This window comes from Marmota monax, unplaced genomic scaffold (genome assembly GCF_021218885.2).
Source record: "Marmota monax isolate L192 unplaced genomic scaffold, Marmota_monax_Labrador192_F-V1.1 WCK01_AAM20220418_F8-fsc00314, whole genome shotgun sequence".
NCBI classification, from domain to species: domain Eukaryota; kingdom Metazoa; phylum Chordata; class Mammalia; order Rodentia; family Sciuridae; genus Marmota; species Marmota monax.
This window is the reverse complement of record NW_026692675.1, coordinates 676,795-704,077: the sequence shown is the minus strand read 5'-3', so window position 1 is coordinate 704,077 and position 27,283 is coordinate 676,795. Positions and strand designations below refer to the sequence as shown.

Below are 27,283 nucleotides of genomic sequence, written 5' to 3'. Positions count from 1 at the left end.
CAGGTGGTGGGGGGAGTGCTGGGGAGCAATATTGGCCAAATTATATTGTTAAATTGTGTGCATGAATAAATATGTAACAATAAATTACATCTTTATGTACAACTATAATGCACCAATAAAACAATGCGGAGAGAAAAACCAAAAACCAAAAACCAAAAAAACTGATGCTTTCATCAGTTCCAGAAATGAAGACATAGACATCTTGGGAGTGGCATTAATCTGCCTGTTGTACCTGTCCTGTCTCTGAAGGTTTGTCCTTCATTGGGTTTTACTGTGGGGTTTGGTATTTTACTTGCTGCTGTGCTGCTCCCTTTTAAAAAGAAGAAAAACAGCACTCACCCTAAAGACAGAATGAAAAATGTGTCTTTATCAGACAGAAGCAGGGTACCCTAATACTCACTGGGTAGCATATTAAAAGCTGGTTTTTGTTGTTGTTGTTGTTTTGTTTTGTTGCTGTTTTTTGGATACCAGGGATTGAACTCAGGGGCACTCACCACTGAGCCATATCCTCAGCCCTATTTTGTATTTTATTTAGAGACAGGGTCTTGCTGAATTGCTTAGCACCTCGCTTTTTGCTCAGGCTGGCTTTGAACTCGTGAGCCTCCTGCCTCATCTTCCAGAGCTGCTGGGATTTCAGGCGTGCACCACTGCACCTGGCTCAAAACTGCTCTTTCTATATTTGGCATTGCAGTTTAATCCTTTATGCCTAGTTAATTTCTATAAGTTATTTTACTATAAAAACTTCTTTTAGATCCAATGCTACTTTTTTTTCCAGATCGTCATTCTGTTTATTTGCTTCAAACTTACAGCACTTAAGCATTTTATCCTTGAACAGAATGATGAATAATTCTTTTTTAAAAAAAATATTTATTTTATTCATTTTAGTTGTTGATGAACCTTTATTTTTTTATTTATATGTGGTGCTGAAAATCGAACCCAGCACCTCACATAATCAAGGCAAGTGCTCTACCACTGAGCCACAATCCCAGCCCCTGAATAATTCCTTTTTAAAGTTATACAAGAAATACCAACTTAATAAAGTATATGCTTTTATAGGTGAATTTACTTTTTTATTCAACAGACATATGAATTCTGATATGTGCCAGACACTATTTTAGGTGCTGGGGATACAGTGATGAAAAAAATAGCCAAAGCCCCTAAACTCTTCCCATGAAAGTTTAATGCTTTTTCTTCTAACTTTAATATTTCAATTTTGTCCTCCTCACCAGAGTAGGTTTAGCTGGTTTGTTTCCTTGACATGCTATCTGAATTTAGAACTGGCCACTACTCTGTGTCTACTTTTGGACTGTGCTAATGGGAGAACCTAAAGAAGATGACTAATGAGGGACCTAAAGAAAAAATTACTGTCTGGTAGGAAAGAAACACGATAATAGGCAAATTTAGTATTAAGTATTGAATAAATAAATTGGGAAGTAAATGTTTTTATGAGTAGATCATGTCCTAGACAGTTTCTAATTAGAAAAATAAAGAAAGTAAATGTGAATGAATTTGCACAAAAATAAAGTTGCTAATTACGCAGACATCAGTGTTGAATGGATAGAATCCTGACCTGAATCCAGGGGCCTGAAATCTGTTTTTAAGTTCTGGCACTGTATTTGTGACCAGAGAGCAAGGCTTTGGCTCAATGGTCTTTGGTTGTTTTATAATTTTTTCCTCTTAGAAAATGAAGGTAGAGGTACTGTGAAATATCCAGGGATCCTTTCAGCTTTGAAAAAAGGAGTATTCTATTATTTAACAACTCAGAATTTCATAATAATGGGGAGATGAGTTAGAGTTTAGGATAGTTACCTCTGGCTAAGCAAAGGAAAACTAAGAATGAATGATGTTCTTATCCACTTCCTCACTTATAATCTCATTCCCTGAAGTAGCCTATTACTCTCTCAGCTCAGAAACTTCTCTAGCAGTTTCCTTCCCTATAATGCCAGCTGAGTAAGGCACTAGAGAGTCCAACTATATCATGATGTCAATACCATTTTCTTTATTTTTCTCCATTTCTTTCATTTATTCTTTATTGTATAAAAACCTTATGCCACTTTGTATGGTGGAATCTGCAGGGAACAGGAAAATTTCCTGGTACATACTCTGCTTAGCTACTACTAGGCTCTTTTATATTCCAACTTCTGAACATTGTCTCCCCTGAAACTTGATCTGTTTTCTCACTTGACCATATCCCCAGCAACTCCCCACACACACATCTTAGAAATTTGTTTTACTTAGTTATACATGACAGCAGAATGCATTTCAATTCATTGTACACAAATAGAGCACAACATTTCACTTCTCTGGTTGTACACGTTGTAGAGTCACACCATTCATGCAATCATATATGTACCTAGGGTAATGATGTCCATCTCATTCTAGCATCTTTCCTACCCTATGCCCCCTCTCCTTCCCACCCTCCTCTTTGCCCAATCCAAAGTTCCTCCATTCTTCCTATCCCCCACCTCCATTATGGATCAGCATTCACTAATTAGAGAAAACATTCTGCCTTTGCTTTTTTGAGGATTGGCTTACTTTTTGCTTAGCATGATATTCTCTAACTCCATCCATTTATGTGAAAATGCCATATTTTATTTTTTTAATGCTGAGTAATATTCTATTATATATATACACCACAGTTTTTTTTTATCCATTCATCTATTAAAGGGCATCCAGGTTGTTTCCACAATTTAGCTATTGTGAATTGTGCTGCTATAAACACTGATGTGACTGTGTTACTATAATATGCTGATTTTAAGTCCTTTGGGTATAGATCAAGGAGTGGGCTAGCTTGGTCAAATGGTGGTTCTATTCCAAGTTTTCTGAAGAATCTTCATACTGCTTTCCAAAGTGGTTGCACCAATTTGCAGTCCCACCAGCAATTTATGAGTGTACCTTTTCCCCACATCCTCACCAACATATATTGTTACTTGTATTCTTAATAAATGCCATTTTGACTGGTGTGAGATGAAATCTTAGAGTTGTTTTGATTTGCATTTCTCTAATTACTAGAGATGTTGAACATTTTTTCATATATTGGTTGATTGATTGTCTATCTTCTGTAAAATGTCTATTCACTTCTTTAGCCTATTTAGTGCTAAGTTTTTTCAGTTCTTTATATATTCTGGAAATTAGTGCTCTATTTGGTGTGCATGTGGTAAAGATATTCTCCCACTCTGTCAGCTCTCTCTTCACATCACTGATTATCTCTTTTGCTGAGAAGAAGCTTTTTAGTTTGAATCCATCCCATTTATTGATTCTTAATTTTACTTCTTGCACTTTAAGTGTCTTGTTAAGGAAGTAGGGGCCTAATCTAACGTGATGAAGATTTTCCCCAGCCCTTTATATTTTTTTTTATTTTGAGACAGGCTCTCACTAGGTTGCTTACAGCCTTCCTAAGTTGCTGAGTCTGCCTTCGAACCTGAAATTCTTCTGCCTCAGTCTCACAATCAGCTGGGATTACAGGCATGTACCACCACATCTGGCTGTGATTTCAGTTTTTAGATGTATAATTTTAAACTTTTGTGTCTACAATTATAGGCTAAAAATGGAAAGGAAATCTTCTTTAATTTTTCTAAGCCATGTTAAGTGGCCCCCCAACCCTTACATATTTAAGCGTGTTTCTTCAAATTGTCAGATAATAGAATACATAGAAATATAGTTCTATTTATAAAATTGTGTTCTAAATCCAAATTATTATATGTATGTAATTCTAGATTAAATTAGAATTCTGGTAAGAACATTTAGTATTATTTTTGTTGCTCTAAAGGAATACCTGAGACTGGGTAATTTATACAAAATATTTGTTTATGAACTCTAAGATGAACTCTGAGAAGTAGGATCTTCCTTCTCATTCTCATCCCATGGTTCTGGAGGTTGGAAGTCCAAGATCAGATAGATGCATTTGGTGAGAGCCTTGAGCTCTGGGAGGGTAAGTGGGTATATGCAAAAGGTAAAAAGTGAGGGATAGCTTCTCTTTACAATAACCTGTTTGTCTTAGCTAATTTGTTCCTGTGAGAAAGGCATTTTTTTACTCCCTTCTTAAAGTTCCCACCACTACTCAATATCATTACATTGGGAATCAAATTTTAAGATGCATTTCATAGGGGACAAACCATATTCAAACCATATCAAACACATAGTAGTAGATGCTAAAGGTTTAAGGGAACTAATGTTTAAAGTGTACACAGTAGAAGTAGAAAAATCTCAATAAAACACATATAAGCCAGGCATGATGTCACTTACCTGTAATCTCAGTGACTTGGGAGTCTGAGACAAGAGGATTCCCAAGTTCATAGCTAGTCTGGGCAACTTAGTAAGACCTTGTCTCAAAATAAAAAATAAAAAGGGTTGGGGATGTAGCTCAGTGGTAGAGTGTTCTTGGGTCCAGCCCACTTGGGAAAACCAAAACCGGAACAACAACAACAAAACGCATAATATTCACATTTGAAATCAAGTGCTTTCTGCAAAAGCTTTGAAGTTATTAGCTTTAGCTATGCACTCAGATGTTGAATGATTTACTGCATTGTTGGATAAATACACGATGTTATACTGAATAACCCCAGAAGACATTATTATATTCATATTGTACTACCAACTAAACTGAAAAACATTTGCCAGAGACAATAATTGGGGTTTAGAGAAGTGTCTCAAGCACTTTTCTATTTTTCAGACAATCAAAAGCTATCAGCATCCATTGTATATCAATGCTGCCCCTAGTTTATATCAGCAAAATTGGCTTAAGATCCATTTTTCCAAAGTCCTTCTTAAGTCACATTGGGCTGGTTTGGCCCAGTCAGGCAGAGCTCCCAGCTGACCTTCACTTAAGTGCTGAGTCTTCTTCAGCCTATGCTGCCTTTGGCTAAAACAACAGGAATACATTTGTTTGTCCTAGTTGAAATGGCATGCTTGGCTTGTGGTTTAATGGGAAGGGAGCAAAGGGAATACTGAAAATCTGTTTTGATTATCTTGTTTTTATCAGATTCACGGTGAGATTCCACAAATCCAGTCTGGTCTGAAGTCATATGGCTGCTCTGCCTCCTGCCTCTGCATCTTGCCTCACAGGTCACAATGTCTGATCCCTTTAACCTTCCTTGGGGCTCATACCTTGGAGGAGCAGAGTATTCACTAGAGTATTCTTAAAGCCCCAACAATGAAAACACAACCGTGATATACATTCAATATGTGGGACAGAGGTTTTCAGAGAATAATTTCAGACACATGCATATCCCAAAGTCCCAGTAGGCAGAAGACGCTGTTAAAGTATATGCACATGATGAACTCTAAGAAGTAGGATCTTCCTTCTCATTCTCATCCCTACAAATTTGGCTGAATAGACAAAAGATTAAATATACAGTCAGCCTTATGAATGGGAAATTGTAGCAGAAGGAGAACCATGTGGAGATTCAGAACCCAGAATGCTAGTCTTAGCTTAAGGGCTAATCAACTCTAAGAACTAGGATCTTCCTCCTCATTCTCTGGAATGTAAGCACTGTGCCTCAGTGTCCTCAGTAATGGGAGGTTAGGTTTTTTTTTGGTCTGGTTTAAAAGGGCTTTTTTTTTTTTTCCTTTAGTGCTAGGGGTTGAACCCAAGGGCCCTCTACTATTGAGCTATACCCCCAGCCCCTTTTACTTTTTATTTTGAAACAGGGTCTCACTAAGTTGCTCAGGCTGGTCTTCAATTTGTAATCCTCCTGCCTCAGCCTCCCACATTGCTGGGATTACAGGCATGTGCTTCCATAGCCCACTCCAAAGGGCTCTTATTGTTGTGCATATTTAGAATTCTATGGCATTTTTGAAGCATATACTGCTTTTCATAATGTGAAATCTTCTTTTAGAAGGGATATTAAGAAATGGATAGCAGGGTTACTATTTTTTTTTCTTGTTTCTTTAGCAGGAGGTATGACTATAGGGCATAGAAAATATGAGGTGGTTGTTACATTTGCATTGTATAGATGGAATGGCTTTCTGACACTGAGAGTTGAGCTGATGTGTTTGAATTAATTCTTGAAGCCCACACAGCTCCCATGACCCTAAGTGACCTTGACTTCCTTGTCTTTCTTTTCCTCACCCCTGATCCATACTTAAGGATAGTCTAATGATAGGTTCATAATCAGGTAGTCTCACATCTCCTGATGAGATCTCTGATTTATTTTCTATATTCAGGCAAGTCACCTTTTCATTTAAATTTTATTTTCTAAACATCCATGAGTTATTCTGAATGATTTTCTACTACAAAAAAAATGAAGATAATTTTGAAGAATATTACGATTTTGTAGGGTTGGGGGGAAGACATAAAGATAAACCAATTGTGGTTTATAATTATCCACACACTCCCTTCTTTAGCAACACACTTATCCCTTTAAGCTGCTTGTCTTGGGCCAATATTAAAGTGGATTATTTTAAATATACTGAGTTAATAATGACTAGGAAATAAAAGCAGGCCAACTTTAAAATAAAAGTAGGAGCTTAGGTTATCTACTAGATAACATATTTGATAGTATCAGCAAGGCCACAAATGTTGACAGGTTATGGATTTATAGATATTTAGATAGTGTGTTATGCAAACTACTCCCCAAAAGAAATTCTTTGAACCCTGATGTAGAATTCTCCATGCTAGATTTGGTGTATTTTCATACATGAAGTATAGGTTTAGCATCAATATTGGGGCCCACATCTTTGTGAGCTTTTATTAACACTTTAATCAAACATACTTTGGGTTGCTTAGGAAACACTAGTTTCTGTGGGGGATAAATAGAGGTATTCATGTTGGTGAAAGTTGTGGATGTGAATACTTTGGACACCTCTCTGGTCCCACCAATTCATGGCAACCAGAGAAATTTGGATCATATTAGGACTGTCAGAAAAAATGAACTGGGTTCTGATACCAAGAGAGTTATAGATCATGGTGCCTTAGACTCCATTAGAAGAAAGAGCACTAACACCCTAATATTACACCATGGTAATCGAATAGATAGCATTTCTGGCCAGTCTCTAGGAGGTCATAATTGCCAAAATTATTCTGGGACTGATTCATTGAGACATAGACCATTCTGCTGTTTCATCAAATCACACACAAATTCTGGTTTAACCTTTTGAGGCTATGGAACTGTCAGTGTTATCATCAACCACAACTACATGAGACCTGTACACTGGAAACTATAACACTTCCTTGAAAGAAACTAAAAGGGTGCTTAAATAAAAGGGAAAACATCCTGTGTTCTTAGGTAAGGAAGACTTGAAATTGTTAAGATGACAGTATTCTTTTTTTTTAATATTTATTTTTTAGTTTTAGGTGGACACAATATCTTTATTTTATTTTTTTATGTGGTGCTGAGAATCAAACCCAGTGCCTCACGCATGCTAGGCAAGCGCACTACCACTTGAGCCACATCCCCAGCCCCTAAGATGACAGTATTCTTCAAATTGATCTACACATGCAGCATAATTTCCTTCAAAACTCCAGCTGTTTTGTTTTTGTTTTCAGAAATGGTCAAGCTGATCCTAAAATTCATATGAACTCAAAATAGCCCAAACAATTTTCAAAAAGAAAAAGTGGAGGACTTAAACTAATTGACTTAAAAACTTAATATATAGCTATAGTAAACAAGACTGTAGATCAATAGAAGGGAAGCAGGAGGTTGAAGTAAACTTTAACATTTATGACTAATTGTTTTGGTGCTAAAAGCAACTCATTAGGGAAAGAAGAATCTTTTTAACAAATTGTGCTGGATATCTACATGCAAAAAATGAATTTGAATCTGTTCCTCATACCCTCTGCAAAAATTAATACAAAAGGGATTGAAGACTTGAATGTAACAACTAAAACTATAAAGTTCTTAGAAGAAAACATAGGTATAAATCTTCATGATATTGATGTTTTAGATACGACATCAAAAGCCCAAGCAACCCAAGACAAAATTGTCAAAACTTTGAAGGATATTATCAAAAGTGAGAAGACCACATGCATAATGGAATAAAATATTGTGAATAATATGTCTAGCTGGGCATGGTGGCACACACCTCTAATCCCAGTGGTTGGGAGGCTGAGGCAGGAGGATTAAAAGCTCAAAGCCAGTCTCAGCAACCTAATGAGGCCCTAAGTAACTTAGTGAAACCCGGCCTTAAAATAAAAAATAAAAAGGTATGGGGATGTAGGTCAGTGGTAAAACACACCTGGATTTTGTCCCCAGTACTGAAAAATAAACAAACAAAACAAAACAAAACAACAACAGCAACACAAAACAAACAGAAAAAGCAAATAATATGTCTAATAAGGGTAGAGAAGGTCACTTAGAACTCAACAATAAAAAGACAAGTAGCCAGATTTAAAAATGAGCAAATGATTTGAATGGACATTACTCAAAGAAGATATACAAATGGCCAATGAACACATGAAAAGATGCTCAGCATTATTAGTCATCAGACTACACGCAAATCAGAACCACAATGAGATACCATTTTACACTATCCACTGGGGCTATAAGAAAAAAAAAGTGTGTTGAGGATGTGGAGAAACTAGACCCATTATGAATTGCTGTTAGAAATGTGAAATGATTCAATCACTGGAAAATAACTGGTGTTCCTCAAATTTAAATATAAAGTTATCACATCAGTACTTCCACTTTTGTGTGGAATTATAAATCCAAATAGAAATGAGAATTTATATTCACATAAAACTTGTATGTGAATGTTCATAGCAATACTGCTCTTAGTGGTGAAAAGTGAAAACGATTCATGTGTCTATCAACTGATAAATGGAAAAACAAAATCTGATGTTTTCACACATTACAATATTATTTAGCTTCAGAAAGAAATGAAGTTCTGGCGGAGCATGGTGTTGCACATCGTTAATCCCAGCTACTGGGGAGCCTGGGGCAGAAGGATTGCAAGTTTGAGGCTAGCCTCAGCAATTTAGCAAGGCCTTAAGCAACTTAATGAGATCCTGTCTCAAAATCAATCAGACAAATAAATAAATAAATAAATAAATAAATAAATAAATAAATGGGTTTGGAAATGATGCTCCATGTCAAAACACCCCAGGGTTCAATTCCCAGTATGGGGGGGAAAAAAGAAAATTAGAAAAGAAAAGAAACGACAATAGAGAGTGACTGCTACTGGGTAGGAGGTAGAAATATCTTTTGGGGGGTGATGAAAATATCCTAAAATGAGGTAGTGGTAATGGTTGCATACCTTTGTGAACATAATAAAGACTACTAAATTTTATACTTTAAAATGGTGACTTTTATGGTATGTGAATTATATCTCATTTAATAAACAAAATCATATTAAATGTTATTCTAATTTTTCAAAAAAAAAAAAAAAGAAGTGCTTTTGAGGATCTTCTAGAGAGATAGTTCAGTATAGTACAAATTTTAAGGACATGGACTCAAGTGCCAAATGACTTGGTTTAGAATCCCATCTTCACTGCTTAAAAATGGTGTGATGTGGAACAAAGTATAAGCTCTCTGTGCCACAGTTTCTTTTCTTTTTCTTTTTTATTGATTAAAAAAAAAGAATAACAGTGAAATGCATTGCACTTCTTATTACACATATAAACCACAATTATTTTTATCTCTGTTTAATATAAAGTATATTGACACCCAATTTGTGTCTTCATACATGTACTTTGGATAATGATGTCTATCACATTCCACCATCCTTGCTAATCCCTTCCCCCTCCCTTTCCCTCCCACCCCTCTGCCCTATCTGGAATTCATCTATTCCTCCCATGCTCCCCCTCCCTACCCCACTATGAGTCAGCCTCCTTATATCAGAGAAAACATTCAGCATTTGTTTTTTTGGGATTGGCTAACTTCACTTAGCATTATTTTCTTCAATGCCATCCATTTACCTGCAAATGCCATGATTTTATTCTCTTTTATTGTGGAGTAAAATTCCATTGTGTATATTTGCCACATATTTTTATCCATTCATCCACTGAAGGGCATCTGGGTTGGCTCCACACTTTAGCTATTGTGAATTGTGCTGCTATAAACATTGATGTGGCTGTGTCCCTGTAGTATGCTGTTTTTAAGTCCTTTGGATATAGACCCAGGAGAGGGATAGCTGAGTCCAATGGTGGTTCCATTCCCAGATTTTCAAGGAATCTCTATACTGCTTTCCATATCGGTTGCACCAATTTGCAGTCCCACCAACAATGTATGAGTGTACCTTTTTCCCCACATCCTCTCCGACACTTATTGTTGTTTTTCTTCATGATAGCTGCCATTCTGACTGGAGTGAGATGATATCTTAGAGTAGTTTTGATTTGCATTTCTCTAAGTGCTAGAGATGCTGAGCATTTTTTCATATATTTGTTGATTGATTATATATCTTCTTCTGAGAAGTGTCTGTTCAGGTCCTTGGCCCATTTGGGTTATTTGTTTTTTTGGTGTTTAGCTTTTTGAGTTCTTTTTTTTTCTTTTTTCTTTTTTAGAGAGAGAGAGAGAGAGAGAGAGAGAATTTTTTAAATATTTATTTTGTAGCTTTCGGCGGACACAACATCTTTGTTTGTATGTGGTGCTGAGGATCGAACCCGGGCTGCACGCATGCCAGGCGAGCTCGCTACCACTTAAGCCACATCCCCAGCCCTGGAGCTGTTTTTTTGATTGAGATGTTTTTAGTCTTTTACTCCAAAATGTGAAGTTGAATCCACCTTTTTAGGGTTATTTATTTATTATTTTTTCTCTTTCTACATTTTTTATTGGTGCATTATAGTTCTATATAATGATGGGATTTGTTGTTACATATTCATACATGCACACAATGTAAGAATATGATTTGACCAAGATCACTTCCCAGCATTTCCCCGCCTCCATCTTTGCCTCCCAGCCCCCAGATTCCTTTCTTCTACTGATTACCCTTTGCTTTTCATGAGATCCCTGCCCCTTTTTCTTTTTTCTCTCTACTTTCCATGTATGAGAGGAAACATATGCCTCCTCACCCTCTGAGTTTGGCTTATTTTGCTTAACATAATGGTCTTAAGTTCCACCCATTTTCTTGCAAATTACACAATTTCAATTTTTTATAGCTAAATAAAACTCCATTGTGTATGTATGTGTATGTGTATATATATATATAACTTTTTCTTTATCCATTCATCCATTAATGGACACCGAGGCTGGTTCCATAGTTTGGCTATTGTGAAATGTGCTACTGTGGGTATGCATGTATCTCTGTAGTAGGATGACTTTAATTCTTTAGGATAAATACCAAATAGTGATATAGCTGGGTCATTTGGTTGTCCACACCTAATCTTTTGAGGAACTTCCATACTGATTTCCATAGTGTGTGTATTAATTTACAATACCACCAACAGTGTAAAAGTGTTCACTTTTCTCATATCCTCTCTAGCATTTATTACTTTTATATTTGATGACTGTCATTATGACTGGTATGAGATGAAATCTCAGTGTAGTTTTATGTGCATTTCTTTAATTGCTAATGATGTTGAATATTTCATCATTTATTTGTTGGCTATTTATATATTCTATTGAAAAGTGTCTGTTTAATTTATTTGCCCATTTATTAGTTGGATTATTTGATTTTTTGATACAAAGTTTTTTTGAGCTCTTTATATATTCTAGATATTAATCCTCTGTCAGAAGATTAGCTAGGAAAGATTTTCTTCCATTCTGTAGGTTCTGTCTTCATATTCTTAATTTTTTTGTTGTATAGAAGCTTTTTAATGTGATGCCATCCCATTCATTAACTTTGGGCATTATTTTCCGAGCTTTAGGGGTTCTATTGAAAAAGTCATTACCTGTGCCTATTTGCTGGAGTGTTGACTCTATGTTTTCTTCTAGAAGTTGCATACTTTCTATTCTAAATCCTAGATCTTGATACACTTTGAGTTGATTTTTTTTTTTTTTTTAAGTACCAGGATTGAATCCAGGGTCACTTAGACACTGAGCCATGTCCCTAGACCTTTAGAGACAGGGTCTTGCTGAGTTGCTTAGTGCCTGGCTAAGTTGCTGAGACTATCTTTGAACTCTCAATCCTCCTGCCTCAGCCTCCTGAGCAGGTGTTAAGTTGATTTTTGTGCAGGTGATAGATAAGGATCCGGAGTCATTCTACATATGGAAAACCAGTTTTCCAGCACCATTTGTTAAAAGACTCTCCTTTCTCCAACATATATTTTTAGCATCTTTATCAAGGAAAAGATGATATATCTGTGTGAGTTTTTCTCTGTGCCTTCTCTTCTGTACCATTGGTCTCTGTGATAGTTTTATGCTGTTACTATTCAGTTTTTTTTTTTCCTATAGCTCTGTAGTATAATTTTAAGTCAGGTATTGTGATGCCTTTGGCATTGCTTTTTTTCTTTTAGAATTGCTTTTGTTGTTTTGGGTCTTTTACTCTCCAAGTTAATTTTTTTTTTTTTGGTTGTTCTAATTCTGTGAAGAATACCATTGGTATTTTGATGGGGATTACATTGAATTTGTATTTTTCTTTTGGTAATAGTATTTTTCTTTAACAATGTTAATTCTGTCTATCCATAAACGTGGGGCATCTTTCTATCTTCTTGTGTCTTCTTTAATTTATTTCTTCAATGTTCTGTATTTTTCATTGTAAAGTTCTTTCATCTCTTTGGTTAGATTTATTCTTAGGTACTTCTTTTCTGGGCTGTTATGAATGGGATTGTTTTTCTGATATCTTTGTCAGCAAATTTATTATTGGTACACAGGAAAGCTATTAATTTTTGTATGTTTCTTTCTGGTTTCTTGGATACTCCCATGAGATATCAATAAATAATGATAATGCCTTGCAGTTTTATTTCTTTTTATATTTTTCTTAAGGTTTCACATACAACCCTCTGACAAAGGTATTGTTTTGGTTAGGGTCACACAGGATGCCATGGACTCAGGTGCATAGCTGGGGCCTCATGACTTCTTTGCCAACTTCAGGAAAGGACTCTTCTTTTTATCTTATATCTTTTCTAGAACTTTCTATTGATAAACAATCCTGATGAGGAAAACATCATGAATTATAGGGCAGAAGGCAGTTGAAGCCAAGGTGAAAATTAAGACCAGAGGCTTGTCCTATTGTAGATCACACAGTTACAAATATAGCATTATTTAAAGTTTATTTGATCTCAGATTTTTTCCAAAGTGCACATCTTATATCACCTGTCTTTAGATTCATTCATCTTTGTCTTCCTAAAAATTATAAGTGATAATATAAAAGAGGAGAAAAAGTACGGCCAATAGGTAGTGATGAGTACAGTGTTGAAATTCTCTAAAACATCAAAGCTTTGACTGTTTAATAGACCCACCAATCATTTACTGCAGAAAAAAAGTTTAACTTCTTAAAGCAGAGTTCTTCAGAAAAGACAGGAGTGGTACATGTATATGTGGAGGAGCAGGGATAGAAAAAGAGAGAAGGTAATTCTACTTTGGATTTCTGAAATACTTTTGTTCTAAAACTTTTTTTTTTGAGAGAATTTTTTTTTAATATTTATTTTTTAGTTATCGGCGGACACAACATCTTCGTTTTGTATGTGGTGCTGAGGATCGAACCCGGGCCACACGCATGCCAGGCGAGCACGCTACCGCTTGAGCCACATCCCCAGCCCTGTTCTAAAACTTTAAAGTACTTTCTCTCATTTGTCTAGTCAGAATGCCCTGGATTATGTGCTGCAGGATTATGATTTATTGTCTTATAGATTAGAAATAAAAATCCAGAAGAGATAAGTTTGCCCCAAATTACATAGAAAAATGAGAGGGAAGGCATGAGAGAGAGAGAGAGTGGGAGGGAGAGGGAGAAAGAATACACTAGATTGATGGTTGCCAATGTAAAATCTTATCCATTAAATTAGATCCTCATGCATGTCCTCTTCATTAATTAAGAAAGGGAGGGCTAGGGATGTGGCTCAAGCGGTAGCGCGCTCGCCTGGCATGCGTGCGGCCCGGGTTCGATCCTCAGCACCACATACACACAAAGATGTTGTGTCCACCGAAAATTAAACAATAAAAATAAATAAAAATTATTTAAAAAAAAAAAAAAAATTTAAAAAAAAAAAAAAAAAAAAAAAAAAAAAAAAAAGGGAGATAACTAGGGTTTAAAGCAGCATTCCCAACTTGGTTGCATATTGGAATTACCTTGGAGTCTCTAAATAAATATTAATATTCAATTCTCATTCCCAGAAAATTTGATTCTGATTTAATTTATTCGAGATATATCCTAGACAATGGAATTTATTTATTTTTGTTCTAATTAGTTATACATGACATCAGAATGCATTTTGACACATTGCACACAAATGGAACACAACTTCTCATTCCTCTAGCTCTACATGATACAGAGTCACACTGGTCACCAATCATACGTGTATATAGGGTCATAATGTCTGTCTCATTTCACCATCCTATCCCCATATCCCCTCCCCTCTCCTCAGATTCCTCTGCCCAATCCAAAGTTCATCCATTCTTCCCTAGCTCTCCTCCCGCTATTATATGAACCAGCATCAGCTTAGAAAAAACATTTGGCCTTTGTCTTTTGGGATTGGCTTATTTCACTTAGCATGATATTCTCTAGCTTCACCCATTTACCTACAAATGCCATAATTTCATTCTTCTTTAAGGATGAGTAATATTCCATTGTGTAGATATACTGTATTTTCTTTTTCCATTCATCAGTTGAAGGGCATCTAAGTTGCTTCCATAGTTTAGCTATTGTGAATTGAGCTACTATAAACATTGATGTGGCTGTATCACTGTAGTATGCTGATTTTAAGTCCTTTGGGCATAGACTGAGGAGTGGGATAGCTGGGTGAAATGGTGATTCCATTCCAAGTTTTCTGAAAGCTTAACACCAAAAAAAACCTAAATAATCCAATCAACAAATGGGCTATGGAACTAAACAGACACTTTACAGAAGAAGAAATGCAATCCATCAACAAATATATGAAAAAAATGTTCAAATCTTTAGCAATTAGAGAAAAGCAAATCAAAATTACTCTAAGATTTCATCTCACTTCAGTCAGAATGGCAATTATTAGGAATACAAGCAACAATAAGTTTTGATGAGGATGTAGGGGGAAAGGTACACTCCTACACTGCTGGTGGAACTGCAAGTTGGTACAATCACTCTGGAAAGCAGTATGGAGATTCCTCAGAAAATCTAGTCAATGGAATTTAAAAAACAACAATAACAACAACAATTTCTCAAGCCAGGTGTGATGATGCATGACTATAATCAGTGACTCCAGCAACTGAGACAGGAGGCAATTTAATAAGACCCTATTTTGGGGGGTGGGGAAAGTGTTGGGGATATATCTTTGTGATAGAGCACCCCTGAATCTAATCCCAATACAAAGAACAACAAGTAAAAACTCCTCAAGCAGAACAACTGGTTTAAGTATTGGACATTAAAGTCTAGAGAAAGAAGTTTAAAATTTGCTTATTGACTTTAAGAAGCATAACATTTTTCAAATTCAAAAACTATGAAGCTATTTATAGAAATGAATATGACAGGTTAAAACTTAAGAATAAAAAAGCAGATGCTTGGTCCAAGGGGGGTGAAAAAAAATTACACTAGAAGCTTAGGTAAGATTTGCTGCAAGATTACATTAAACTTAGACATCAGGAAATAGTTCTCTCATTCCTGTGTCAAAAACAGAAATATGAGTATTCTAGTAGTGATATTATGTTATGATATTGATATTGCAGAGAATGAAGGTCTTACCCAAAGGAGAATAATAATAATGATAAAAGTAATTATTATAGAATTATTTTTATAATTATTAAAGGAATAATTAGTAATAGCTTGTATTTACTATATATGGTATACCAGGTATTATTCCAAAAGCCTTATGTATATGAAATTATTTAATTCTTTAAATGGGTCTTTGAATTAGATAATATTGCAAACCATGTTTAACAAATGGGAAAACTAAGGGTTAGGAGAGATTTAAGTAATTTGCTTTAGTTCACACAGCTAATTAGTAGTAAAATGGGTATATTTGATTTCAATATGGCTATGCTATGCTTCTGAGACTTGTAACAAAATTGAAAGGGGACTGAAACCTAGGAATATGCATAATAAATATGTTTGTCATGATATTTACAAAAGACCACAAAGAAAGAATTGTTGGGAAACAGTATATTTTGCATGCATACAGGTTCAGGCAGGGGAAATACAGGACAAAGGCAGATGATAGAGGTTGGTCCTGCTGCTGTGCTCCAGTGTGATGTATTAAGATAGCAAGCAAGTTGTAATAGAATAACAAAGTTCTACTTAGGCAAATACCCATATACACTACACCCACGTGCACACCTGCACAAAATCTTGTTTCATTAATATCTCCACATACTTCTCCTCCCCTTAGTTCTTGGAATCATTTTGAAGCAGATTTGTATGTTTACAAAAAAAAAAGAAGAAGAAAAGAAGTGTGTAATAATTTTTTATGTGTTCAGGGATATTTTCCATTTAAAATCACTGTTTTTATTTGTCTATAAATTGTGATCATTGTGATTTTTTTCTATGCCTTATTATAAGCTTAAGAAGTCACTAGCAATCCCATATTATTTAAATACTAATATGTATAGGATGTATATATGTACACACACACACACACACACATATATGTACTAGGGATTGAACTCAGGGGCACTCAGCCACTGAGCCACATCCCCAGCCCTATTTTGTATTTTATTTAGAGACAGGGTCTCACTGAGTTGCTTAGCACCTTGCCATTGCTGAGGCTGGCTTTAAACTCACAATCCTTCTGTTTTAGCCTCCTAAGTGGGATTACAGGCATATGCCACTGTATCCAGCATTAAATATTAATATTCTAAGTTTCTAAAAACTAATTCTTGGGCTGGGGATATGGCTCAAGCGGTAGCACGCTCGCCTGGCATGCGTGAGGCCTGGGTTCGATCCTCAGCACCACATACAAACAAAGATGTTGTGTCTGCCAAAAACATTGAAATTCATTCTCTCTCTCTCTCTCTCTCTCTCTCTCTCTCTCTCTCTCTCTTTAAAATAAATAAAAACTAATTCTTTTTCCAACTAAAATTTAGATAGCATGGTGATGAAGCAAGGATCTAAATTATTTTTGAGCAAATAAATAATCCATTGCCTAAACTCCATTTAATGAATATAATGAATAATTTATTTTAGAACTTCTCAATACCAGTTGTATGTTGATATCTCCTGGGAAGCTTTTCTTTCTTTTTTTTAATATTTATTTTTTAGTTTTAGTGGACACAATATCTTTATTTTACATTTATGTGGTGCTGAGAATTGAACCCAGTGCCTCATGCATGTTAGGCGAGCACTCTACCACTGAGCCACAAATCCCAGCCTCATACAAGATTTTCTTTATTCTTTTCTTCTTCTTTTTTTTTTTTTCTGGGTACTGGGGATTGAACCCAGGGCCTTGTGCATGCAACACAAGCACTCTTCCCTAGCCACCTGGGAAGCTTTTCTATTACTGAATTGTGATATGTGAAATCATGTTCAATGGGCTTCATTAGTGTTTTAGTCAGCTTTTTCCTGACAATAACAATTGTAGAGGAGGAAGAGTTTATTTGGGGATTCATGATTTCAGATGTCTCAGTCCTTAGATAACTTGCTCTATTCCTTGGGGCTGGAGGTGAGGCAGAACATCATGGTGGAGGAATGTGGCAGAAGGAAACAGCTCATATGATGATCAGAAAGCAGAGAGAGAGAGAGAGATTCCACTTGCCAAATATAAAATATGTACCCCAAAGGCATGCCTCCAATGACCCATCTTTTCTAGCCACCCTCTACCACCTTCAGTTACCACTCAGTTAATCCTATCAGAGGATTAATTCAATGATTGGCTAAAGCTTTCATAATCCAATCATTTCTTTCTTTTTGTTTAGATTTTTTTATTCTAATTTGTTATGTATGGAAGCAGAATGCATTACAATTCATATTACTCATATAGAGCACAATTTTTCATATCTCTGGCTGTCTACAAAGTATATTCACACCAATTCATGTCTTCATACATGTACTTAGAGTAAGATGTCCATCTCATTCCACCGTCTTTCCTACCTCCATGGCGCCTACCCTCCCCTCACTCCCCTCCCCTCTATCTAGAATTTGTCTAATCCTTCCATCCCCCCAAACCCAAAGTCAGAATGGCAGTTATTAAGAATACAGACAACAATAAATATTGGCGAGGATGTGGGGGAAAAGGCACAGAACTCCAAATTTGAGGGGAAGCAAGAATAACTGGCAGATCTTATGAAAGTGGGTCCATGCTATATCTTTCCAAATTGGGGAATATGGTAAGAAGAATGGGAAGAAAGAGAATGAGACTCTTGGTTCATTTTTTTACCCTCAGGATTGGATTAGGAACTATGTGGAAATTATCCAGCATATATGTGGTGTCAGCGGAACTAGCTACAAGGAGCTGAGAGATTTAAGCAGAGAAGAAATGGTGTTGTTAGTTATTCCCTGGTTAATATGCCACTATACAGCATTCTTTCCATTTTCTTCACAGCATTATGCTATTTTAACCATCTTGTGTAAATCTCTTACTCAACATGATTGTTCAGATCAGAGACTAGCAACTATAAAACTTAAGTTGTCAAGTGACACAAAGCTGAAGTATGAGAGGTTTTTTTTTTTTTAATATTTTTATTTTTTAGTTTACAGCGGACACAACATCTTTGTTTGTATGTGGTGCTCAGGATCGAGCCCGGGCCGCACGCATGCCAGGCGAGCGTGCTACCGCTTGAGCCACATCCCCAGCCCAGTATGGGAGGTTTTAAAACCCTTGTTAATTGTATTATTACTTTACCTCCTTCTCCATATGCAGAAATGCATATACTTAGATCCACAAATACTATAAATATTTAGATGAGTTTTTGTTTTATTATATATATGCTATATAATATTATATATGTTATATAATATTTATTTATTTATTTGATTGGTGTAGTTCTGTGCAAAAGCAGATGGAGAAGGAAGGGATGAAAAGAAAGATTAACACATAGATTGTCTGCAGTGGTCATGGCAAGGCACTATGTATTTTACATTAATTATGTCATGTAACTCTCAATAGTCCTGGAAGGGCTGGAAGGTAGATATCACCATTGCCACTTTACAGGTGGGAAAACAGAGGCCCAGAAAGTTAAATCACCTTATACAAAATCAGAACGAATGGTAGAAGTGAGTTTTGATTGGAAGTCAAACTCTAAATCCCTTTTCTTACAACAGCACTAAAGAAAATTATAGGCAGGGTAAGGGTAGGAATAGATAGATACTGCTGAGATTCTGGGACTGCCATGACATGGGTAGGAAGATGCTGGAAAAAGAAGCCTCCCAAGTTCAAAAGCATTTGGAGGAAGAAGTGAGGTGGGGTGACTGGCTGAGGGAACTGATTGATTGGTCTGATCCTTTTGTAGCATGATCTACTTTCTGCTGCTCTTTGTACTTCTTTATTGCCCTCAGAGAGATTCAGGTTTCCTATACCCTAAAGTAGGAGGAAAAGGAGTGCCAAGGTCAAGTATTATGCCTCTAGATGCTCAATGAATCACCTACCAAACCAGCACTAGAACTTCAAACTCTTTGTTATCACAGCACAAGTTAGTGCTGGTCCCACCTCCCCTAGCTCCTGGAGTACTCACCCAGAGTCACCTGGCCTAACCAGCTCCCCAAGAAGAGGGAGCTTTTGGCTCTGAACTGTGTTGCATGAAATGGTAATGTGTTCTCAAAGGTGTCCCTTATCATCCGGCCAGGCATTTGTTATTGTTTACTCGGGATTATATTCTATATACAGAATCTTTACTGGGACACACCTTATATGAAACAACACTGACGTAAAGGGCAGCTGAGTTGATTTTCTGATTGTGAAATCTCCTGTCCTCCTGTCTCTCTGCCAGCTTCGTCTGGGGCTTATTTATGAGAGAATTAAAAAGTGTGTGTGTGCGTGCGCGTGCGCATACATATGTGCTCTTAAAATCTTTTGTAGGCTGTCCTCCTGCCCTCAGTTTCAGACTTCTTTTCTGCAGGAGGGAAGTGTGCTAAAACAGATTGGAAGAGTGACCAGAAAACAAGATAGATCTCCTCACTTATGGGGAAAACCACCAAGAGATTTTTAAAGAACCAGAGGTGCCCCTTAGAAGGAAACTACCAGGATGAATCTCAAAGTGGGGAGCCAATCCTTGGAAAATTAGTGCAACTCACAGCAGCAAGGAAAATGTGTTTGAAAGAAGCCCTAGGCAGCATGTGCAGGTGTGTTCATCAGTAAGAAGAAGGTGACAGATGGAGGGAGGGGATTGTGTTTAAGGCGGGCAATGGTTGTGTGTTCTAGGTTTCTCCCTTATTGGTAGCTCTTATTTTGGGCTGAGAAAATGGGGGCCTGGGGAAATTGTTGATTAGTCATCACAGGAAAAGAAAATTAATAATTGGCATGAGAATATCTAATTTAAGATTTAGTATTTCTGCGCTTTTGAGGTTTGAAAGTGTTAGTAAACATAAATAGAATGGTGATTATAATAAAAATAAAATTTTGAATTTGTGTAATACCCTGAGAAAATTAAATGCATTCATCTACATCATCATATTTAAATTCTGACACTGTTTGCGGCATCTGTGAGCACTGGTCTCATTCTACCTAGATGTCATGCAGGCTGTCTGCTTTATAATTACTTCACTTCTCTACAGAGTGAACTTTTGTAAGGTTCCAGGACACAAATTAGCTTTCCTTATCTCGTCTGTATATCACGTGGGGTTCAGGAATTCCTGTAGACAAAAGAAAAGAAGAAGCAAGAACTGCTGATAACCCTCAGCCTTATTGTCAAAAGACCTTAATTTAAACAGGGTTAGGAATCTTAGGCACCATCGCTGAACCCATTCTCTTAGGTTTCAAAGTTCATTTCAAGCCCTTGATCTCTAGGAAGGTGGGGGAGGGTAAAGGTCAGAAGCAATCACCATCTTTCAAGGCCTGCACAGAGCTGGAGGATAAGGTAACCTTCTCTCCACCTCTTTTACACTGGAAGACACCTCAGGCATAATACACCTTATCTATACAAATTTGCTTCTCAGGATCACCAGTTCAGTGACCATTCCATTCACTCTTTGTCCCTTCACAGGCTTGTTTTAGTAGAAAGTTGGAGCCCAGGGTACTGAGGAATCCAGCCAGGGATCCCAATTCCTTGGCCAGTGTTCTGTCCCTTGGGATTTGATGCCCATTCCTGACTTTTTTTGCTCATAGTGAAAGAGTGCTAATCTTGGGAATTGGGTCTTTTCATTAAAAAAAGCAGAAGATAGAAACAGGATTGAGGGTCAGACCCAGGAAAAATGAATGGAGAAAACAATCCAAGGTTCCATATTTTGGTGAGTACTGAAAGAATTTTGATTCTACTTTTTTTTTTAAAAAAAATATGCTTTGAAGATAGATATGCAGACATCATCTGTGTCCTGTAAGAACTTTAAAGAATATACATACAGATTTTATTCATGTGTTTTTTTTTCTAAATTATGATGTGTTTGTTGCTAAAATTTGGTTTTCACGATTCTTATGGATTCTGATGTAATTCCTTCTTGACATTTTTGGTTTTGTTAATTTGAATGACAAATACATATGTATAATAGTTTAAGGAACATTGGGATTGTAAATAAAAGACCTAGACCAAGCAAGAGTATGCTTGCTCTTCCATTTATTTGCCCATTAATTTTTCTCACTGGCTGATCTATAATTTAATCATATAGAAATCATATATCCCTTGGCTTCTACCTTTCATCCTATGTATGATATTTTCCAACATAATACCTAGCACAGTGCAAATGCTCAATATATGCATATAAGATCTGAAAACAGCAGAAGGGCAACTTGTTTTACAGGATGTTGTAGATAAGTAATTCTGGAATGCTCTAGATCTGAGTTCTTCTCAATCTCACTTCCAAGTTAGCAAATAATGCTAGGTGGCTCATGGGTAAGGATGAAATAGGGAGGAGAAGAACAGGTTGAGTGGCTATGCAAGAAGATTGACAGAGGGCTGTCATCTCCATGGTTTACTCTCCCTATTGTTAGCCTGCAGGGCTCTGCCCCACAGCCTATAACCATTAATATTGTAAGGATCCCGCGAAATGTCGGAGAAAGAGACCACCAAGTGACCACTCGTGCAATTGGCAAAAGGGGGATTTATTGAACCAGCATGCTGGGGCTCCGTGCCCACTCAAGAAGGGAAAGCAGCCCAGAGCCCGGAGCAGGGGCTGAGCACTGCTTAAGTACACTTTTTGGGGAGGGCGGAGGGCTTTGTATACATCAGAACAAATCATCATTAGGCGCGGGAAAATTGAATAACAACTCCTAAACATGATTGGTTCATTCATTGGCGGGAACAGGTCAGGCTGGAGTGATAGGTCATTCCTAAGGAGGGGGGTTACATTTAAACTGATTGGTCCTTGGGCTGGGGATGTGGCTCAAGCGGTAGCGCGCTCGCCTGGCATGCGTGCGGCCCGAGTTCGAACCTCAGCACCACATACAAACAAAGATGTTGTGTCCGCCAAAAACTAAAAAATAAATATTAAAAATTCTCTCTCTCTTTAAAAAATAAATAAATAAAATAAAATGATTTGAGCTCCAAAACTACTCTATGCTTTAAAAAAAAAATAAAAAAAAAAATAAACTGATTGGTCCAGGCCCTGCAATGCCTATGTGCGACCACACAGAGCCCTTATTACTGGGCAGTTCCAAGCATTGTCTTAACAGCTACAGAAATTTAACTCAGACCTTGCAGCTTAGAAACTTTACAACACCCGGTCTTTTACCCTTTAACTTTTACGCTTTAACTTCAATTTCTTTTACCCTTACAATATCTCCCTGGACCCAGCGTGGCATCCACCTAGGAGTGTAGATCTCTTGTCTGTCTAAAGAGAACATGGTTGGCAGATCCCCTTGAGTGGAGAAGCAGGTGGTGAGACTTGGGTGAGGCAGGCAAAACAGTTTGAGTCACCTGGAACAGGACCAGATGTCATTCTGAGGTCAGTTGGGGAATTTTTCACTACAGAGTTCAGGAGAATGGATTTGATTTTTTAAAATGCGATATGCAGATGTATTTGGGGAATATAAGTTTCATCTGGAAACTCACAGGTTAATTGTTGATTGTGTCTGGGAAATGATATTGTACTAACTGAACAGAAATGTATGTAATAAAAGTTGTTTTACTGTTGCAAATAGAACTATCTTTGTGTGTGTTAAAACAGGCCCAGAAATGCAGTGTGTCATGTATTGTGAATATGTATGAAAGTCTGGAGAGTTAATATTAATATTTAGTTCCATTCTAATTATAATCATTAACTTCTGTGGACTTCAGACAACTGCAAATATTTCAGGTGGCTTTCATTCCCCATTTCACTCTCATTCTCTTCCTTTTGGTATCTCCTTCCTCATTGTGTTATTTCCTCCTCTGGATTCTCAATTTAAGAGGGGAGATAAACCTAAGAGAAAATGCTAAGAGAAACCTGAAACAATTGAGATGAAAAAGCTAAGGAATAATATCTACAAGTGGGGCAATAATAGTGTTTTATTTAGAACCCTGCCTGAAGAGATTTGGCACTGTAGATATAGGTATGTGTAAACTAGTGGCAAGCTATATATAGACATATTTGAGTTATCAGAATAAACTATTTCACAGCTTACCTAGACCCTTAATTCCAATACTCTGAATTTTATTATACATGATACTAACTGTGAGATAATGCTTCACATACTTATGTTTAGCTAAGAAGTAATAGCCAACACACATACTTTTTTTTTTTTTTTAGCATAGTGGGAAACCTGTCTAGATATCATTGAAGGGGACAGAGTATTAGTTGTCAGATTGTAGAGCAGTGTTGGCCAGGAGCATAGCATTCTTTTCTTTTAATAGTTAGATTGACTAGATTCCCTGTTCTCTTTCTTCTTTTCCCTTTCTTCTTCCCTCCCTTTTTCCTCATACTCCTTCCCTGTTTCTCTCCCTCCTTTTCTTCCCAGTGCTGAGGGGTTGAACCCAGGGAATTACACATGCTAAGAAAGTGCTCTACCACTGAATTACATCTCTAGCCTTAGATAGGCTGGATTCTGGCCTACAGGAAAAGTCACCCTAGAGGATTTTGGCATAAAGGCATACCTTTTCTCAGCTTGACATTGAATGTGTAGACAATGTCATGTGGTACCTGAAATGAATTACTGAGAGAAAAGTAGTGGTGAATGTAAGCATCTTCTGATCTATGAGCTTGGTGGGTTCTGTGTGGTGAGCTTTCCCATGTAGGCTTTTGTGGAGAAGTGGGTATGTCGGGTGTGCTTATCTTAAAAATTCTGGACTTATTTGGTATATTCTACATCCCTTTACCTAAGCTGTAAGCATTGGGAAGAACTTATTATACAAATATCTGGAAAGCAACGTCATTGAGTGGACCTCATTACCCTGTATATATATATTTTTTAATATTTATTTTTTAATTTTTGGCGGACACAACATCTTTGTATGTGGTGCTGAGGATCGAACCCAGGCCGCATGCATGCCAGGCGAGTGCCCTACCGCTTGAGCCACATCCCCAGCCGCATTACCCTGTATATTTATCTCCTTGCTCTAGCACCCATTTTCATTGGGCTGCCAGGTGTTCATAAGCCTAGCCTCTTTAAACTCCCTATAACAAATAAAGATGATGGTAAGAAACTGGTTCAGGAAGTGCGATAGAAGGCCATACTGTACCTAAAGGTGGGTGCTCTGTATTAATTGGGCTATCCAGGAAATAAACCATAGGTTTGAGTAACTGGCAGAAGGTGTATTTGGCCATGCACTTATATTTGTGGGGTATAACCATGAGCAGTACAGAGAGCGGGTACTGTGCAATCAGGGCTTCAGATTACTTCCTTCAGTGTGTATTAGTGGGTGTGTAGTTTGGTTTCTGGGCAGAGCTCACAAGTCTGAGTTGGCTTCTGACTGACCCTTTTTTTTCCATTTGTACCATGATAGAAAGATTATGCATAGAGCACCTATTCCCCCCAGAGCCAAACTTGTTAAACTGGCTGCTCCCTGAATGAAAATAATCACATCTAATTATATACTGAAAATGAAGCAAGAGGAAAATAAAATAAAAATGACAATAGCAGTGAGAAATTTTCAATTAGCTTCTGAATTCACGCTACTGAGCTAATGTTTAATTTTAAGAATTTCTCTCCTTTGCTCTTTCCTCTCCGGGCACTGATCTCTGTGCTTTTGCTAGTTCCTTTCCTTCTATAGGGTCTTGTTAACCATGGACACTCTCAATTATCTTTCTCTCACCTTTGAGGCTTATAAACTAGAGGAGGTGGACGTTGTTGTCCAACTATTCATTGACTTCTTAAATCCCTTGCTGTGTACAAACCCAGATAATAATTTCTCTGTGTGTGCAATTTTCTACCTTTTGGCTACCCCTGTTTACCTGGAATTTTTTTGTCAACCAAACACCTGTCTCCTGAATTGTTAGGGTGTTTTTTAACCTATGATCTCTGCCTATAAGCTCATAGAGCTCCAGGAAGAGTAAAAAAAAAATTGTGAGGTGGGAGCTGGGAGATATCTTTCAGGTACAGAGAGACTCTGTCTCAATAAGTAACACTGTGATCATTAGTATCAATAGTAAAGTGCAGCATAATATAGCTCTAACATTTTATATTATTATTTTTGAAACATTTGAATATATTTCCTTTTTATTTACAGAGAATGGGAGAAAGAGAAGATGGCTTGGTGCTGACACTTTAATATATGTCCTGGTCAGAATGTGAGCAGGTCTGTGATATGAGCAGAGGAGTCTCATTGAAGCCCTGAGAGCGGAGGGATTAAATAGTTTTTATTGATATATGTCATCTGTTCATTGATTGTGAGGGTGCAGATGTTTCAGAGAAAGAAAGCAAACACATAACTCATCTCTCTTGACATCTGACCCTGTTTATTCACTATCTGAATTAATTTTGTATAAAAATGAAATGGTTGTTTTAAAAATGTGATGCAAAGAGCAACCCCTAATTGGGAGTCTCTCTCACCTTGTGGGAGATATTTCTATTTGCACTTGAATAAATCTTACTCTTATGCTGAAAAAAAAAATGTGATGCAGAGTTAAAGAAAACATGACATACTTAAAGACTATAGGGGATGTTTATTTTGCTTACATAACCCATGAGAAACAGTTGTTCAGGACAGGTGCTATGAACTTGTACTTGAGCATAGTAGCAAAAGAGTTAGGAAGGGGGCCTTTAAAATAATTTTGGTAACAATAGGATGAAAGGAAAGATTAGATCAGGGCGGTAAAACTGTATAACAGGGAAAATGCCAGAGGGGGAAATGAAGGATTCTTCCAATTTGAATATCAGGCAGATGGACTGATATAAATGGATGGCTCAGTGAGGTGCTATTTACTAAACTAGTGATCCATAGAGACATTTAAAATTCCTATGTGTGCTTCATTTTTGCCCCCAGAATCATTCAATCCTTGGAAATTACTCAAGGTTGTGGTTGAGTTCTGGGCATTTTCTGTGGGCCTAGCAGAGAAGCAGCAGCCCTGTAGCAATGGGTGAGAAGAGGGGTATGGCACGGATGCTACTGGAATGCAGTCTCAGCGACAAATTGTGTGGTAAGTTCAGATGCCACAAATGCCTGACCTTTGAATTTAGGATTATGGAGACTAAAGTCTGTATAGATTCTAGAAGGAAGATGCTTTGATTTCTAGTAAGAATGAATAAAGTGGTATTAAAAGAATGTGGTCAGAGGTCATTCATTATCTTTGCAGGGTGGGGCAGGGAGAGTGCTGATCAGAGATTCAGATGTGGCATCCTCTCTCTCAGTAGGAAAATGACAGAAAAGGCATAGTATACAGTTGATGTGTTAAGAAACAGGAACACTGGGGCTTCTGATTAGAGTTGCTCCCATTATTATATACATTAAATGTAACTGCAGTGAAAGGCAGAAGAGCTGACAATTTCACCTATGATGGGCTGAGGCTGATGGGTAGGGAAAGTTGTGTGGCATCAGGTCAGGCTTCTTAATCTTCTTTCCTTGCTATTAATTGCCTGCCCAGTGGTCCAGGAGCAGCAGTATGAAGTGATCATTGTCCCGACTCTCCTGGTTGGCCTCTTCCTCATCCTTCTTGCAGTCATCTTGTGGCTTTTTATAAGAGAACAAAGATCCCAACAGCAGCGTCCTGGAATTCGAGGTAAAACTCAAACTGTGGGCTCAAGAAAGATGAATATTAGGAAAAAGATAAGCCATATCTCAACAGATATAAGTCCAAGAGTTTAGGTACCTTTAATGGCAGAGACAAGGGCTGCCTCTTTGGAGTGGAG

At 37.1% G+C, this 27,283-nt stretch overlaps 1 protein-coding gene across 2 annotated transcripts in view; it reads left to right on the top strand.

Annotated features, from left to right (window-relative positions):
- Positions 1 to 27,283, top strand: part of Styk1 (serine/threonine/tyrosine kinase 1) — a 55,346-nt gene that overhangs the window by 2,404 nt on the left and 25,659 nt on the right. Inside the window, exons 2-4 of one of the 2 annotated variants that reach the window (XM_046446493.2) lie at positions 25,665 to 25,733; positions 26,421 to 26,574; positions 27,019 to 27,153. In XM_046446493.2, coding sequence (XP_046302449.1) covers positions 26,511 to 26,574; positions 27,019 to 27,153 — 199 coding nt within the window. In that variant the 5' untranslated portion in view covers positions 25,665 to 25,733; positions 26,421 to 26,510. The remainder of the gene's footprint in view (positions 1 to 25,664; positions 25,734 to 26,420; positions 26,575 to 27,018; positions 27,154 to 27,283) is intronic. The other variant, XM_046446495.2, reaches the window with a different exon arrangement.